The sequence below is a fragment of the Microtus oregoni genome, unplaced genomic scaffold, assembly GCF_018167655.1.
Source record: "Microtus oregoni isolate MIOR12 unplaced genomic scaffold, Mior012 000048F_ref0000485, whole genome shotgun sequence".
In the NCBI taxonomy this organism is placed as follows: Eukaryota; Metazoa; Chordata; class Mammalia; order Rodentia; family Cricetidae; genus Microtus; species Microtus oregoni.
In genome coordinates this window covers 16481799-16497570 of record NW_024543222.1, presented here as the reverse complement: position 1 = coordinate 16497570, position 15772 = coordinate 16481799, and the positions used below count along the sequence as shown (strand labels likewise).

Below are 15772 nucleotides of genomic sequence, written 5' to 3'. Positions count from 1 at the left end.
GCTGTAATTTCAGCACTTAAGAGGCAGGGACATGGAATCCCTGGGACAAACTGGATAGCCAGGCTCATCAAATCAGCAGATGCTGGGTTCAATCACCAGACCCTGTCTCAGAGGGTGAAGTGGAGAACTATTGAGAAAAACAGCCAACATGAAGTTCATACACACAGAGATACATACACACATACATAATCACATCAAGAAAATAGTAAAAAAAAAAAAAGCCAGGCAATGGTGGTGCACTCCTTTAATCCCAGCACTCGGGAGGCAGAGGCAGAAGGATCTCTGTGAGTTCGAAGCCAACCTGGTCTACAGAGTGAATTTCAGGATAGCCAAGTCTATACAGAGAAATCCTGTCTCAAAAAACCAAAATAATAAATCTAGAAAATAAGAAGGGAGTAAAAAGAGGATTCTAAGGACCTCTGGAAACTTTCTTTATGATGTAATGGGAAAGTTTCACAGAGTTAAAAAAAGAAACAACTTCCCAGTTTTGCAGCCCCATGATCATTGTTATCCTACTGTGCCATTGTCATTCTGCATAGAGGTCCTGGCACCCCCTGTAGTTTACACTGCCAAACTTGCATGTGCGTGCCCAGCGGATGCAAAGAGGATCTGCCGGAGCCATTGGTGGAATGAGATGGCCAACTGAGAAAAGCTGTTTGGCTGCCATCGGGTGTGGCAGAAAGGTGTGTGGTGATATGGTTGTGTGGCAGCAGGTGGGGCCTCCTGAGCTGGGGCAATGGGGGCTGAACACAGGAGAGGGTCTGTGAGATGTGCACTGTGAGGTGAGGTGATAGCAAGGAGGGCAGAGAACCTCCTGGGCTGGCCCCAGGGGGTCTAAGCTAGAAGACAGGAGTAGCATGCAGAGGGGAGGGAGGTGATGGAATCGATCCGGGAAATGACCTGGAGACTCATGGTTCATTCATTCATGTGTGGGTCACAGGGCGCAGTAGCGTGTCAGACAGACAAAAATTTTTGTTCTGATAGACTTTCCAGTTTATGAAGAAGATGGACTGGAAAAGGCAATGCCTGGAAAAGCAAAGAGGAATCAGTGGGAGTGTTGGGCAGTCTTTCCTGGGGAGTTATGAGCACTGGTGTACTTACCTTGCATGGGGCACCAACAATGGCCCAAAGAGATTGTACCACCCAAGTCTGAGTCTTGTTTGTGGAGAATGACTTATTGGGGTTACTTTTCAGGAGTATGGGTGCCTCGGGCGGATGCATCATGAAAAGGCCCGTTTCAGTCTGGGTCAGATGAATCATACAAGGGACATTTCGAGTTCCCTGTGTCCCTTGCAAAGTTCTTGTGCATCCTTCTACCTTTCTGAAGAATTTCCCTAGCTTCTTTCTCTCCCTCACTCCACCAGGAGGGAAAGCTTCCTTTTGCAGCTGGTGGAGCACACCCGGGCCTCAGTGGTGCATGGATGCAGGGGTCTGGACTGCAGGCTTGGTTGAGACCTGGCAACAGAAGGGCTGCAGTTACAACCCTGTGGGTGGCTGAGCTTGCCAAGAGTGAGGGGGCCAATGGCCAACACTCAGGGGCGGAGAAGAGACTCTAAAAGCCAGGCAGCCCTTGGAGCAATGAGTTGTGGTGGAAACAGGTGACTGAAAGGGAGTTTCTAAGATTTGATAACTGATCTTTCAATCAAACTTTAACCCCTTGTTGTGCCAGGCTCTGAGCAACCAGGGAGGAAAGGGAAGTCTCTCAGGGAGACAGGTGTGTGAATTAGAGTTAATCAAAGTGCGTGAGAAGGTCCTATTACTATGATCTATGACTGACATGCACACAGACCCACTGTGCAATCACAGAGGACAGGGACTCACATTTGCGCATGATATGTGTATATGCATGTGTCTGTGGGTGCCCCTGGATGTATGCATAGCTGGGCGATCGTGTGTGTGTGTGTGTGTGTGTGTGTGTGTGTGTGTGTGTGCGCGCGCGCGCGCATGCCTGTGGAGGCCAGAGGTTGATATTAGGTACCCATCACTAGGCAATGTGCTACTAGCTGGACAGGGACCAGAGGTTCTGCATTCCAGGGCCCGGGCGATGTTGAGGGCGGGGCTCTCTTGTAGATCTACAGCGTCATCTGGTGGCAAAGCTCATTAAGATCCTCTGCCCGGGCTGGATGCATACTTAGAGAGCGTGTTAGAGAAAGCTCGGAGTGAAGGGGCCTCTGGAGAAGAAGGTGCCCCGGGTGGTGTGAGAAACAGAAATCCAGTACCAGGACAAAAAGAGGAGGGCATAAGCCACCGGGCACTCGGGAGACATGGAGGTATGAATTTGAGTGGATAGGAGGAGGTGCTTAGGCAGCCTGAGCAACTCCCATCTTCTTCTGAGGGACACCCTCCTCCATTTCCAAGTTTTGTCTCTCCTTGGGGCTAAGACACAGTGGACAAGACACTTGAGTTCTCTTGGCTCACACAAGTACCAAAATTCCCCTTCTAGCTCTGGGCGTGTCTGTGTAATTACCCCTCGGGTGAAAGGCCTCTCGTGCCCCCTGCTGGCAGCTCTGCTCCAAGCATCCCAACCACTCACGGGACAGGGAAGTGCCTGGTGAAAAGCTAGGCTGGTTGGGGGCTGCTGGATGGGGGTAGGGGGTGCGAGATGAGGGTGGGGTGTGGAGTAGGGGTTGGGGTGGAAAAAGGTGAAAAGCTAGGCTGATTCCGGGCTGCGGGATGGGGGTAGAGGTGCGAGATGAGGGTGGGGTGTGGAGTAGGGGTGGGGGTGGAACACGTGGTCTGCCAGGGTTGGGAACTGGTTTGTAGTATTCATCTGGACCCCGGCGGCTTCTGAAGTGGTTCAGTTCCCTTTATCCTTTACTCCCAGCTGGGAGCAACTCTTCACAAACCTAACAGAGGCAGACCTGGGGGCCATAAACCTCTAGGCTGGCTCTTTTGAGTGACTCGTGCCTAGTGCAGAGAGCCAGTCCCCAAAGGTTATGTGCTGTGTGAGTCGCTCTACACGACAGGTTCAAAGGCAGGCACGAGAAACGGAGAAGAACCAGGTTAGAGAAGAAGCCGAGTGGGAAAGAATCAGGGAGATGTGAGGATAAAGGGGCAACGGAAAGGGGGCCCAAGAGTTGGCTCAGCCCTTAAGAGCACTATTGTTCTTGCATAGGATCCTGGTTCAAGCCCCATTCAGTTTACAACTGTAACTCCAGTCCCAGATGCCCACTTTTCTGTGCACATATATACACACAGGCATAAACACTCATGTACATAAAATGATAAAAATAAAGTAAAAGGGAATTCCTTTCCTGACTCACCAAAGCAAACTGTCTCCAGTCCAAGAGTGGATTTTTTTTTTTTTTTTTTTTTTTTTTGTACAGGGTCTCACTCTGGAGCTTTGACTGGCCTAGAACTCACTATGTAGACCAGGCTTGCCTCCAGCCTATGGAGAGCCACGGGCTTCTAGCTCCCGAGCGCTGGGGTTTTAGGTGTGTGCCATCAGGTCTGGCAGAAATGGGGTTTTTGAAGTGGTGGAACACTTCTGTTTTGATTGTGGTGGTGGCTGTGAGAATCTGTGCTGGTGACACAATATCGAACTCTACATAAAGATTCACAATAAAGAGCGTGTAAAGGCCAGTGGAGTAGGCGAGCCCCGTAGTACAGCCGGCTGGAAGGAGTCATGGCCTCCCAGGGTTGATGTGGGTGGAAGATAGCATGGTGAGATTGGATGCTAATGATGGCCTGAAACTTCAGCACCAGGAGATTCAATGCTCTCTTCGGGCCTCCTCATCACACACCTGCACACGTCTTACACACACACACACACACACACACACACACACACACACACACACACAGATACACAGACACATAAAAATAAATACATCTTGGAGGGAGAGTGGGGGGAAAGGATCTTGGTGTCCTGCAATCCCAGCACTTGAGGTGTACAAGCTGGAGAATCAGAAGTTCAAGGTTACCATTGACTATATAGCAAGCTGCAGGCCAGTCATGTGACTGTCTCAACACTGTACCTACCATACATCACTGGAAGGAGACCTGGCCATCTCCACCTGGTGGTGCATTTGAGTAGTGCAGGGATGAAGCTGTTGCTGGTCCTCCACCTTCATCACTTCTTAGTAACAACAACAACAATAATAATAGTAAATCTACAGGCTTCCTCACCCCTCCAGGCCTGCAGCAGACACCCCAGCTTGGAAGGCCCAGGAAAGCAGGCTCCCAGCCCTCCTGCCATCCAAAGAGTCCCCTTCTGCTTATGTCTGACAGGGCCACTCTGCTACCACAAATGCTCTTGTCCCAAGCCATAAAGAGTCCCTTTCCCGAGGCACTGCTGGGCTGAGGTCTTGAAAAAAGGCTTCTCTAGAGCCCTGGGATCAGAAGATTTTGGGGCCCAACTTGATGGCTAAGGCTGTGCTTGTCACTCTCCAGAACCTAAGCTAGCCTGGGAACTGGGGGAGAAAGACTAATGTGACTTCACAAATGTCCCCATACTAGGTTCAGGGCTGGGCAAGCCACACACATCTCACTGTGTATCCATGCATGTGGAGGTAGAAGGGGAACTTTTGGGACTCAGTTTCCTCTTTAAGTGGTCAGGTTTGGCAGTAGACACCTTTACCCGATGAGGCACCTCACCGGACTCAAATCTGAGGTTTTAAGTTGGGACAATAAGATAATCAGGGCTGCGTTATTAAACCAAGGCTGAATTTGAGGGGCTCAGTGCACAGGGTGCAGAAGGGGCTAAGTGGTAGTCCAGGAATGTGTTTGCTCCTGAGACCAGGCTGGTGAGGGAGGAGAGTTGGTCAGGGATGTGCCAAGGATGCAAAGATGGGCTGGAGGGAGTCAGCCCTCTTCCCCAAGCTTTAGCTGTCCACCTGTGGGATGGTAGAGCCATTTCCTGGGAGAGAAACCCTAGAGAGGGACTCGCTTTGGGGAAAGCCACGAACCTAAGCTTAGTCTGAGGTCTGTCCCAGGGCAGACATCACTGATGCTGCGGGTGTCATTCTGGGAGTGGGGACAGGGAGCAGGGTCTGCTCTGAGCATTCCTTCTTCCCATGTTTGGCTAGAGGAGGGAGGAACATGAGGGGACAGAGGAAGAGATGTTTCCAGGAAGGCCTGCATGTCACAGGAAGTCACTGAACCTGGGGACTCAAGGTATCTATCACCACGGGTGTGTTGCTGAATCCACAGGATGGTCTATGCCTTGCAGGGGTGGAGGACAGTGAACATGGACACCTCTTGCTGTCAAGCCTGACAACCCCCATACCTCAATGGTGAAGGAAAGGACTAACTTTTGCAAGCTGTCCTTTGACCTCCACACACGCATGCTGTAGCATGCATGCACCATCAACACACATACACAGTATGAGAACAAATCAATGTAATAAACTAAAATTTCTGTTTCTGAGATGGGGGGATGGCTGTGGTTACAGAGAGGTGTATGGTAGAGGGTTTCCTAGGGTGACCGTGACTGGAGCATCTTCCCATGGGTGGGGTGTAGTAAATAAGGGCGGTGGGGCTGCATCCCCAGCACCCCGGAAGCCTGGCAAGCTTATGCTCCGAAATAACAACACAAAAACTGTATTCATTTATACACTTCTTGGCCCTTTAGCTCTAGCCCTTACTGGCTAATTCTGATATCCGGATCAACCCATCTCTAATAATCTGTGAGCACCGGTCTTACCAGGAAGATTCTAGGTCGGAGCTTCATGGCGTGTGTCTGCCCGGGAGTGGGGCATGGCGTCTCTCTGAGGCGTCTGCTCCCGAGAGGAGAGCTGTGGAGTCTGAGCTCACTTCCTCTTCCTCCCAGCGTTCTGTTCTGTTTACTCCTCCTACCTATCTTCTAACCAATAAAATGGGCCAAGGCAGTTCCTTTATTAGCCAATGACCTTCCTCCATCATTTCCCCTTTTTCTGTTTAAACAAAAAAAGGCTTTAACTTTAACATAGCAAAATTACATATAACAAAACAGTTATCAAGTAAAAGTTACAATAATCTTTATCATAACTAAGGAAAACTATAACTATAACTAACTATTCTTAACTCCATCAAAGACTCCAGAAAGATACAATACTACCTAAGCAAACAAGAAAAAAGCAACTTTTAAAACTCTAGAAATGACAGAGACATCTCGCTGCCTGGACAGTCACCCAAAGTTTCTCTGTACCGTTGGGGCATCCATCTTCAGCCTTCAGGCCCATGGTATCCAGCAGACATTTCCATAAAGCAGGAAAATTCAAAGTCAGTTCAGTCACTATCTGTTGTGTCCTGCAGAATGTCTCGCAGACTCTTTCATGAATCAGGAACCCCAAAAGATCATCTCACCTTAGGCAAGTTCAGTAGCCCTCTCTCTGTGGGTTCTCTGTGTCCAGTTTATGCAATAGTCCAGGCAAGAGCAGTTTCTTGCTCAAATGGCTATCAAACTCCATAAGGTGCCTCTTCGATGCCCATCTTCCTCTTGAAGTAGATTGGTGCTGCCAGGAGCAGAGTGTCTCATTGTCATGAAAAGTCCTAAGTTATTAAAACATTAAATGTCCTATTCTGTAATCTTTGAAAGACATGAAGAATGTCTATCTAAAATATATCTCTATATATCTAGAAAATCTAACTAACATGACTACAAGCTTTACTATTATCGATGATTATCCATTAATAACCTATATTTCTTAATTATACAGTACATATTTAAATGAACTACACAATCACAATACCTTAATCAAAATCAGAAACACTTATACATATAACAAAATTGACCTTAAGTCTCTATCAATAAAGGAAAATCTATACTAATGTAAATTATTCATATCTATATCATATCCCCCTTTAAATGTAAAAGAACATTTATAAACATTTTTTGGGAATATGGGCGCAGTTATTTCTCTCCAAACTGCTTCCTGCTGAATGGGGGCATCGTTAATTAGGTCTTTCATGGTATAACCTGTGTGCTAGTTTCATCTCAGTTGGCAGTTGAGCAAAGCAAGTTTTTGAAGGCGTGCACAGGAACCATTCAGGAGGACGCGGTCTATCATACCACATTGGGATGGAAGCAATCCACAGACTCTCATCCTCTGTGAAAACAAAATAAGAAACTCCTTTCCAAAGTATCATGTCCTTAGATCCAAATTTCAAAGTCAAGGCATCAAAATATCTATGTTGGATTAGTCCAGCAGCATTTATAAATAAATATCTTTTAGCAGCTGTTGCTTCTTCCTCAGCATTCAAACAATTCAAAGAGAGCATAATAGCATACAGTATCAAGATTCTCTGTGTATTTTCCATCTTTGTTTGTTTTATTTTAACCTCTATTTTGTTTATTTTTACTTTTAACTTTTTGCTTTTTGAGATAGGTTCTCTGTATCTTTGACCTGAAGTAACTCTGTAGACCAGGCTGTCCTTTAACTCTCAGAGATCTGCCTGTCTCTGCCTCCCAGGCATTGGGATTAAAGGCCTGTGCTACCACACCTTGAAGTCACAGAGGTCTATCTCCCTCAGCCTACCAAGTGTTGGGATTAAAGGTGTGTACCACACACAACTCCTCTCTTCCTTTTTTTTTGTTACTTTAAGAACTTTAAATTTTAGTCTGCATATATTTTTAACACACTTCAAACCATTTAGAAATTTTCTTTGTCTTTGAATTTCTCTTTACTGTATATCTCTCTTTTTCTGACCACACGAGCCTTTAAATTACTGAGCAATACGGGTAGGATTAAAGGTGTGGCTTTGCCAGCTAGATCCAGTCCATTCCTTAGCTTTCCAGCCTCATGGCTGAGGTACTGGCTGTAGGCATGTTTACTGCCACAACTCTATGGCATTTCAAGGTCCCTGCCAGCAAGCGAGATTCAGCAGCCTGTGCTTGCAAACCGCACGAACCACCTGCGTAAAAGAGTCAGAGTTTGCCCTGGCAGGACAGCCCAGAAAGCCGGCATTTTTAAATGGCACAGCTTTTTTCCTGCTACGGCTGAAAACCAAAAAGCATGTGTTCAGCTTTTCGTCAACACCATTTAAGTGTTTTGTGGCAGGACCTCTTAATGAGCTGCAGGGTTTTGCAGCTAAAGCTGAGTCAGGAAGCCTCTATTAAATGAGACGCTTGCTTGCCTCTAGCAAGCAGAGTAGATCCGAGAAATTGTCACTATCAAGAAAACATGCTTTACTCTTTCCCAAGCTTTTTCAGGCTTTCTGTGGATTCAGTTGTCCACGTGGGCGCCAATCTGTTGTAAATAGGGGTGGCGGGGCTGCGTTCCCAGCACCCCGGCTGCCTGCTTGGCTTATGCCCGAAATAACAACACACAAACTGTATTCATTTAAACACTGCTTGGCCCTTTAGCTCTAGCCATTACTGGCTAATTCTGATATCCGGATCAACCCATCTCTAATAATCTGTGAGCACCGGTCTTACCGGGAAGATTCTAGGTCGGAGCTTCATGGCGTGTGTCTGCCCGGGAGCGGGGCATGGCGTCTCTCTGAGGTGTCTACTCCCAAGAGGAGAGCTGTGAAGTCTGAGCTCACTTCCTCTTCCTCCCAGCGTTCTGTTCTGTTTACTCCTCCTACCTATCTTCTAACCAATAAAATGGGCCAAGGCAGTTCCTTTATTAGCCAATGACCTTCATCTATCACTGGGGGGGGGGGGTACTGAATACTGTGGGTACCACAATCTCCTCTCCTCCTTGACTGAAGCATCAGCTTCCCCAGAGGGTGTAGGTCGGGCTTGTTAGGAGTGGTAATCAATGGCTCTCATCTGACCTTCTGGGATATGCCTAGAGCTAAAAGGAGATGTCCAGGTCTGCTCTGTCCATCTGGCAATGTGGGTGGTTACTAAACAGCCAGCAGACCTGGCTTCTTGCCACAGGAGGGACAATGCATAAGCTCACCCAGAGCTTCTGAGAGCTTGGCCGAGTCTACACATGGGGCCCGGTCTTGCGGTCTTCATCCCTTCACAGGGGTCGGTCGGCACCAAGCTGACCTCCCTGCTTCTATTTCCTGGTGACTTCAGTTAGGCACAGCAGCTCAATATGGGAGAAGCATGGAGAACCGTGGGCATGTTTAGGAAAGAAAGGCAACTTGCCATTCCCAGGGATGAGCTAAGGAGAGGAGGGGTTGTTCTGGGGCTCACTGTGGTTGCTGTGTTTCCATGATTGCTGGGGGTAGAGGCCAGCCATCTGTGAGAGGGAGAGAGAGGCAGACTGGGCTGTGAGGAGAGTTCCTGAAAGCCAATGATGGGAGAAAGCACAGCTGCTGATGAAGATGGCAGGGGAGGTCCCCAACAAGTAAGATGTGGGGATCACGGAGGGACCCAGCAACAGCTGCAATACCCAAGAGGACGGGAGAAGCTCCAGTTATGGACCGGAAGCTCACACTCTCCCCGAGTCACAGTGAAGCCTGAGCCTCAGTGTGACGTGATTGGAAATGGGGCCTTGGGGAGCGCCACGGTTTAAGTGATTGATGTGGGGATCAGAGTCCTTGTGTGGAAGCACCAGACCTTTAGCCTCATGGCCGTTTGAGAACACAGCAAGAAAGCACTGCCTGCAAGCTAACGATGTCCTCACTACCCTACCCTGCTGCAGCCTCACCGTGAACATGCAGCCTCCAGCTTCATGAGAAATGCATTTCTACTGACTGAGCCGCTTGGTCTGCGGTGTTATGGCAACACAAGCTAACTAAGCCAGCGTGGCCACAGACACACGTGTGCAGTAGTGTCTGGCACAACCAGAGGACATAACCCAGAGATCCTTCATTTGGCAAATAATTAGGAAAAGGTGGCTGCTGGTCCTGGTGATGCAATGTCAGTACTTGGGAGGCAGAGGCAGGATGATCAGGAGTTCAAGGCCAGCCTTAGCTGTACAGTGGGGTGGGATGTAGACAGACTGAAGATCAGTGCAGGCCATTATTGAAGTACGTTTGCCAAAGTAGGAGAATAAACGTATTTTATTTAACAGTTGTTAGGTTGCCTTAAGACTTTAAATATGTAGGTGTACGGTGGGAGGCGTCCATTTGTTCTCTTCTTGGCCCTGCTAGCATCAGGGCTGGGCTTGTCTCAGCCTTACTCACTGGGCCCTAAGCTCCAGAAAGCCCCAGAGCACAGTGCCTGGCACACGAGGGCCCACAATAAATATTGACTGCAAGAAACCAAGGGGGAAATCGGAGTAAAAGGCTGGCATGGTATGAACGCTCAATAAATATTAGCTATTATTGTTTGTTGAGTTAGTGAGGGTGGGTGGAGCTAGGGGCTCAGATCCATAAACTGAGGTGGTGTGTGCATAGGGAGGGGGGAAGCTGACACATGCTCAACTCTTTGTGCCCGAGGCTGTGACCTTTCTCCAGTGGGCCACTCCCAGCCCTGCCTGGCAAGTGAGTACCTGGTAGGCACTCAGTCAGGGTGGTGCAGGCAGGGGCTGGTGGCTTCTATTTGTGCTGTTTTACTTCCCCCAGAACAGTGTGGTAGGTTCCCTGTTGCCTGAAGGGACCCCCCCCCCCCAGCCCATGCAGGGTGCTCCTGGCTGTTTGCTCTGCTCTGCCCATCCTCAGTGCTGCAGAGGGGGCGGGGAACCACTTCCTCCTCTAGGGGCTGGGTTTGCTGTGGCGAGAGCCTTTGCAGGGATTCAGGTCACCTTTGGAACCTGAAGTCGTTTGACTTCTGCTGCAAGCTCCAGTTCCCTGGAATCATGCATAGTGGGTGCAGGGTAAGCATGTGGTGGGCATGAGGAACATGGAGAGAACAGGGGTGGCCCAGGGAGAGAGCAACGTGGAGGAAAAGCCCGCATGTGGCCTGCAGTAGGGTGGCACAGGAGCATGAGGTTGAAGAAAGCAGTCAGTGGCCTGGGCTGGCGGCCAGCGTCAGTCCTCCCCTGGCATCAGGGACAGTGTCAGTAGCTGCTTCATGACTAGTGCAGGACCTACTGCATAGCACGGGACCTACAGAGTCTCCATCAAGGCCTGGCCAGATGCAGGCCTGTGGAAGCCAGAATGCCTTCATCCAATCCCTCCTCCCAACCGCGGCCCTAGGAATCACTCATCTGCCCCGACTCCCTGGAACATTCTCGCGTTTGTACAATAGGCGGCGCTGTAATCAAGAAAGGACCCTAAGGAACCCCAAATAGGGATACAGCAGGGAGAAATCACATTTCATGAACTGGGGTCATGAAGGGGGTCACCGTACCCTCTGAATCGAGGGGTGTAGAAGTCACAGTGCAGCGGGGTGGGAAGCGGAGAGCTTCAGAGGAGGTCCAGCCTCATGGCCTCCAGCCACCCAGGGTCCGCAGTCAGTGCTGTTGTTCCTTTGCAAGACTACAGCTCCCAGCGTTCCGCTGGACTCCAGTGCACGCAAGCGCAGGACACATTTCCCAGAAGCCTTCGCATTCCCTGTTAAAAAGCAAAGGCCGCCACGAGTTCCTCCCTTCTTTCCCCGCCTTTCCCATCGTGTTTGCACACCCCTTACCTGCCTGTTACCCCTCGCCCATTAAAGTACACCCACGTGGGACCGCTGCGTGTCTGTGTCTTCTTCCTCGCGTAACATCTTTGCCCTCTAACCCGCAGAATTAAGAACAACATTTTGGTGCCGTCGTCGTCAACTCGGAGACCTTTCCGTCCCGGTGCCTGAGGCTTTTGCCTCTGGGCTTCACCGGCACAAGGTCTGAACCAACCGCCTGTAACCACCTCCACCTGTTTACCACGGCCATCCACCACCGCCTGATCCGTGAGTTAACCTAAGTTGGCTTCCTTCCCCCCAGGACGCTCAGAGACTGTCCGGACGGCTTTCTTTGCCACATCTTGGGCAAGGTCGCCGACTTCCCTCCCCCTTCCCCCCGGCTTTTTGCCCTCGGCTAAAACCTGCCTCCGTCCGCACCTGGAAGCTTGGTGCTTCCGGCTTCTCCCTCTTCTTTTTTTTCTAATCTTTCTCTCTCTTCCTTCCGGCCCGCTCCGGTGCGATGACTTCCGGGCTGTACGGTCAGCCCCAAAAAGCTTAATTGTCTCCTCCCAGCCGGGGCTTTTTCCCTCCGTCGGTAGCTGAGTTCGGGCCAATTAAGATCTAACACGCCCCTCGAGTACTCGGACGCCTGTACTTGCTGGCTGCTGTGTTCGCGGTACCCCAGTACCTTTTTGCGGACAGGCTTGCGTTTTAGTCATGGGCTCTAAGTCTTCTAAGCCAATTCCCACATCCTCCCCTCTCGGACAGCTTCTGGAAGCTCTTGAGCCTCATACCCTCATCCCCTCCATAAAACTATCTAAGTTGACACGCCTCTGTTCCAAAACTTGGCCTAAGTACAATTTACAAGGTTCTATCCGCTGGCCTTCCCAAGGGTCATTTGACCCCGACACTCTGCGAGAGTTGGCCAATTTCTGTCACCGGTCAGCTAAATGGAAAGAATTAATGTACGTGATGGCCTTCTTTTACATGGCCCTGAAGACTGATCCTTCTACTTCTTCACACTGTTCACCTGCTCACATGTTTTTGGCAATGCCCTCCATCCAGGAACCCTCTGCTCCCGCCATGGGCTTGCAACCCTCCGCTCTGTCCATGGACCCCGCTGACAACCCCCCGCCCCCCGACCTCGTGGGATCACCCCTTCCTTCCCTGCTCAATCGGGGGCCACCTCCCCTATCCCTCCTCCTTCAAAGGTTTCTTTTAGGTACAAAAAGGACTCGCCTACACCTTCCCCCCATGCCTCTAAAGGCTCCATTCCTAGGTCTCCAGGAGTTCTGCATAAATATCCTTCTGGGTCGCCTTCCCACTCCTCTAAATCCCCCGAAAAATCTCATTCCCCCCGTCTCATATATCCCAGCCTTTCCGATCCAGCTTCACCCAACTTCTCCCGCAGCCGGACACGATCGCGCAGGCAGCTAACAATTTCTTCCCGTCACAGGAGGCGCAGGCTGTCCGAATCAACTTTGGAATCCTCCGAGTCACCTCCCCGCCCCACCGCGCCGCCTCGGTCTTCCAAAACCCCCTCAGGCCCTAACCCCACCCGCCGCCTTGCGCCTACCTTCACCCCTCACGCGCTCGCTCTCGCGCCGCCGCTGCCGCTGCAGCAGCAGACTCTGGCCCTGATCAACTCAAACCAGCTACCGTCCTGCCCTTGCGGGAGGTAGCTGGTGCTGAGGGGCTAATGAGGGTCCACGTCCCGTTTGCCTTATCGGAACTTTCACATATTTCTAAGCTACTAGGGTCATACACAGCTGACCCCACTAATTTTACAAAAGAGTTTCAATATTTAACCCAATCCTACAACCTAACTTACCATGATATTTATGTTTTTCTCTGTAACAACTTGCTTCCTGAGGTACGCCGATGGGTCTGGGAGCAGGCGAGACTGCACGCTGATGAAGTTCATCAGACTCAGCCTTCTCATCCCCCCCCCCCCCCCGCGCAGAGGCGGTGCCTGACCAGGAACCCCACTGGGATTACAACTTTCCCAGGGGCATTCTGGCCAGAGATCGATTCCTAACCTGCCTCCTTGTGGGATTAAAGAAGGCCGCTCTCAAACCAGTAAATTATTCCTAAACTCGCAGAAATTTTCCAAGACACTAAGGAAAATCCTTCAGCATTTCTTTTTTTTATTATTAAATTTTTTTTTATTGAGAAAAGGAGAAAAAAACATAAACAAAAAACAAGTTTCCACCTCCTCCCAGCCTCCCATTTCCCTCCCCCTCCTTCAGCATTTCTTGACCGCCTTACTAAAGCTATATTACAATTCACGAACATGGACCCAGAATCCACGGAGGGCAGACAGCTCCTGATGACCCACTTCGTCAACCAGTGCTACTCAGACATCAAGGCAAAGCTCAGACGTTTGGAGAAGGTTCCCCTAACCCCACAGGCACAGATCCTGGAGACGGCCTTCAAGATCTACCACGCGAGGAATGACAAGACCCGGAATCATTGCCACGTGATCACCGCACCCGCCAGGCCAGCCGAGGTGATGGACTCCACTACCCGCCCTCCTCGCATGGCTCCCCCGCCCCCCGGGGTGCGTGAACCGCCACGCCCATGCTTCAAGTGTGGTAAGACAGGTCACTAGGCAAAGGCATGCCCCCAATCCCCATCACAACCCAAGGGGCCCCTGCCCAAGGTGTCACAGGGAGGGTCATTGGTCCGCAGACTGTCCTCGTGCATTCGATGACGCAGGGGCAGCCGCCCCAGAGGACCCCCAGGTTGACCTATTGGGTCTGGCTCTGGAAGACTGAAGGTTCCCGGGCTCCTCCATCGACAACCCGACTGCTACGCCCATCTGCAACCAGGAGCCGCGTGTACTTCTTACAGTGTCGGGACACCTCATCTCTTTTCTCTTGGACATATTCGGTTCTAAGGGAATTTTGGGGGCCAACCTCCCCCTCAAGTTCCCCTATCATTGGGGTAGGGGGACAGCCTTATCTACCTCACCAAACTCCACCTCTCAATTGCATATTTAGAGGTATCTTTCTCACTCATTCATTCCTAGTTCTATCAACCTGTCCAGTCCCACTCTTGGGTAGAGATCTTCTGACCAAGCTGGGAGCCTCCATTTCTTTTGCGCCCCCCACCCGTTTCGTTTCAGATTCGTCGGTGACACAGCTGCTGCTTCTCCTGGCCCCACAATCCTCTGATACTAACATGCCTTTTCCTCTCCCAGCTTCCCAGGTGGACCCTCTCGTGTGGGACATCCAAAACCCAGTTGTTGCTAAACACCACCCTCCCCCCGTTGTTATTCAGTTAAAAAACCCTACTGGGTATATCACCCAAGCCCAGTACCCCCTTCCTTCCCAAAGCCTCAAAGGACTAAAACCTTATAATCTCTGATCTCTTGAGGAAGAGGCTGCTTCGCCCCACCTCATCCCCCTTTAACACTCCTATACTGGCTGTCAAAAAATCTAACGGAACTTATCGTTTGGTTCAGGACCTCTGGCTCATCAATTCTGCTGTTGTTCCTTTACACCCAGTGGTACCTAATCCTCTCACACTTCCGTCTAACATTCCTTCAGGGACCTCCCACTTCTCAGTCTTAGACCTAAAGGATGCATTTTTCTCTATTCCTCTCAGCCCTCAGTCTCAGAACATCTTTGCCTTCACCTGGACAGATCCTGATACTAATTTCTCCACACAACTAACCTGGACTGTCCTCCCTCAGGGATTCCGGGACAGCCCACACCTCTTTGGCCAGGCTCTGACCTCTGATCTGCTCTCACTGTCCCTCCTTAAATCAAAACTGGTACTCTATGTTGATGACATCCTGCTATGTAGCCCATCTTTGGAGACTAGCAGGACTGACACCGCCACCTTATTAAATTTTTTATCCAAAAAGGGCTACAGAGTCTCGCCTTCTAAGGCTCAATTGTCCACCACTCAGGTAACGTATTTGGGGTTAACCATAACCCCAACACAAAAAGCTATCACCCTGGACATAAAAAGACTAATTCAATCTCTTCCAGTTCCTTCCACCAAAGAAGAGGTTCTGTCATTCCTGGGAGTGGCCGGTTTCCTGCGATCCTGGATTCCCTCATTCTCTCTCCTCGCCTGCCCCCTATATGAAGCAGCTCTCGGCTCTCTGCATGAGCCCCTCCTTCACCCTATCACCAAACCTTTCCGGAGACTCCAACAGGCCCTTACCCAAGCCCCAGCTCTCCATCTTATGGATTTAACCCACCCTTTTTCTCTTTACGTCACAGAAAAAGAGGGCTATGCCCTGGGAGTCCTAGGCCATCAACTGGGACCTTCCTTCGCACCTGTAGCTTACCTGTCAAAGAAGATGGACCTCACCACTCGGGGCTGGGCACCCTGCATACGGGCTTTGTCAGCTGCTGAACTTCTTATTCGTGAGTCAAAAAAGCTAACCTTCGGAGC

The 15772-nt window shown here is 50.3% G+C and overlaps 1 protein-coding gene across 1 annotated transcript in view; it reads right to left on the bottom strand.

The window, feature by feature from the left end:
* Nucleotides 1-11089: 11089 nt before the first annotated feature.
* LOC121436031 (rho GTPase-activating protein 27-like) overlaps nt 11090-15772 on the bottom strand; it is a 31078-nt gene continuing 26395 nt past the window's right edge. Inside the window, 1 exon segment of the mRNA XM_041635605.1 lies at nt 11090-11219. Coding sequence (XP_041491539.1) covers nt 11217-11219 — 3 coding nt within the window. The 3' untranslated portion in view covers nt 11090-11216.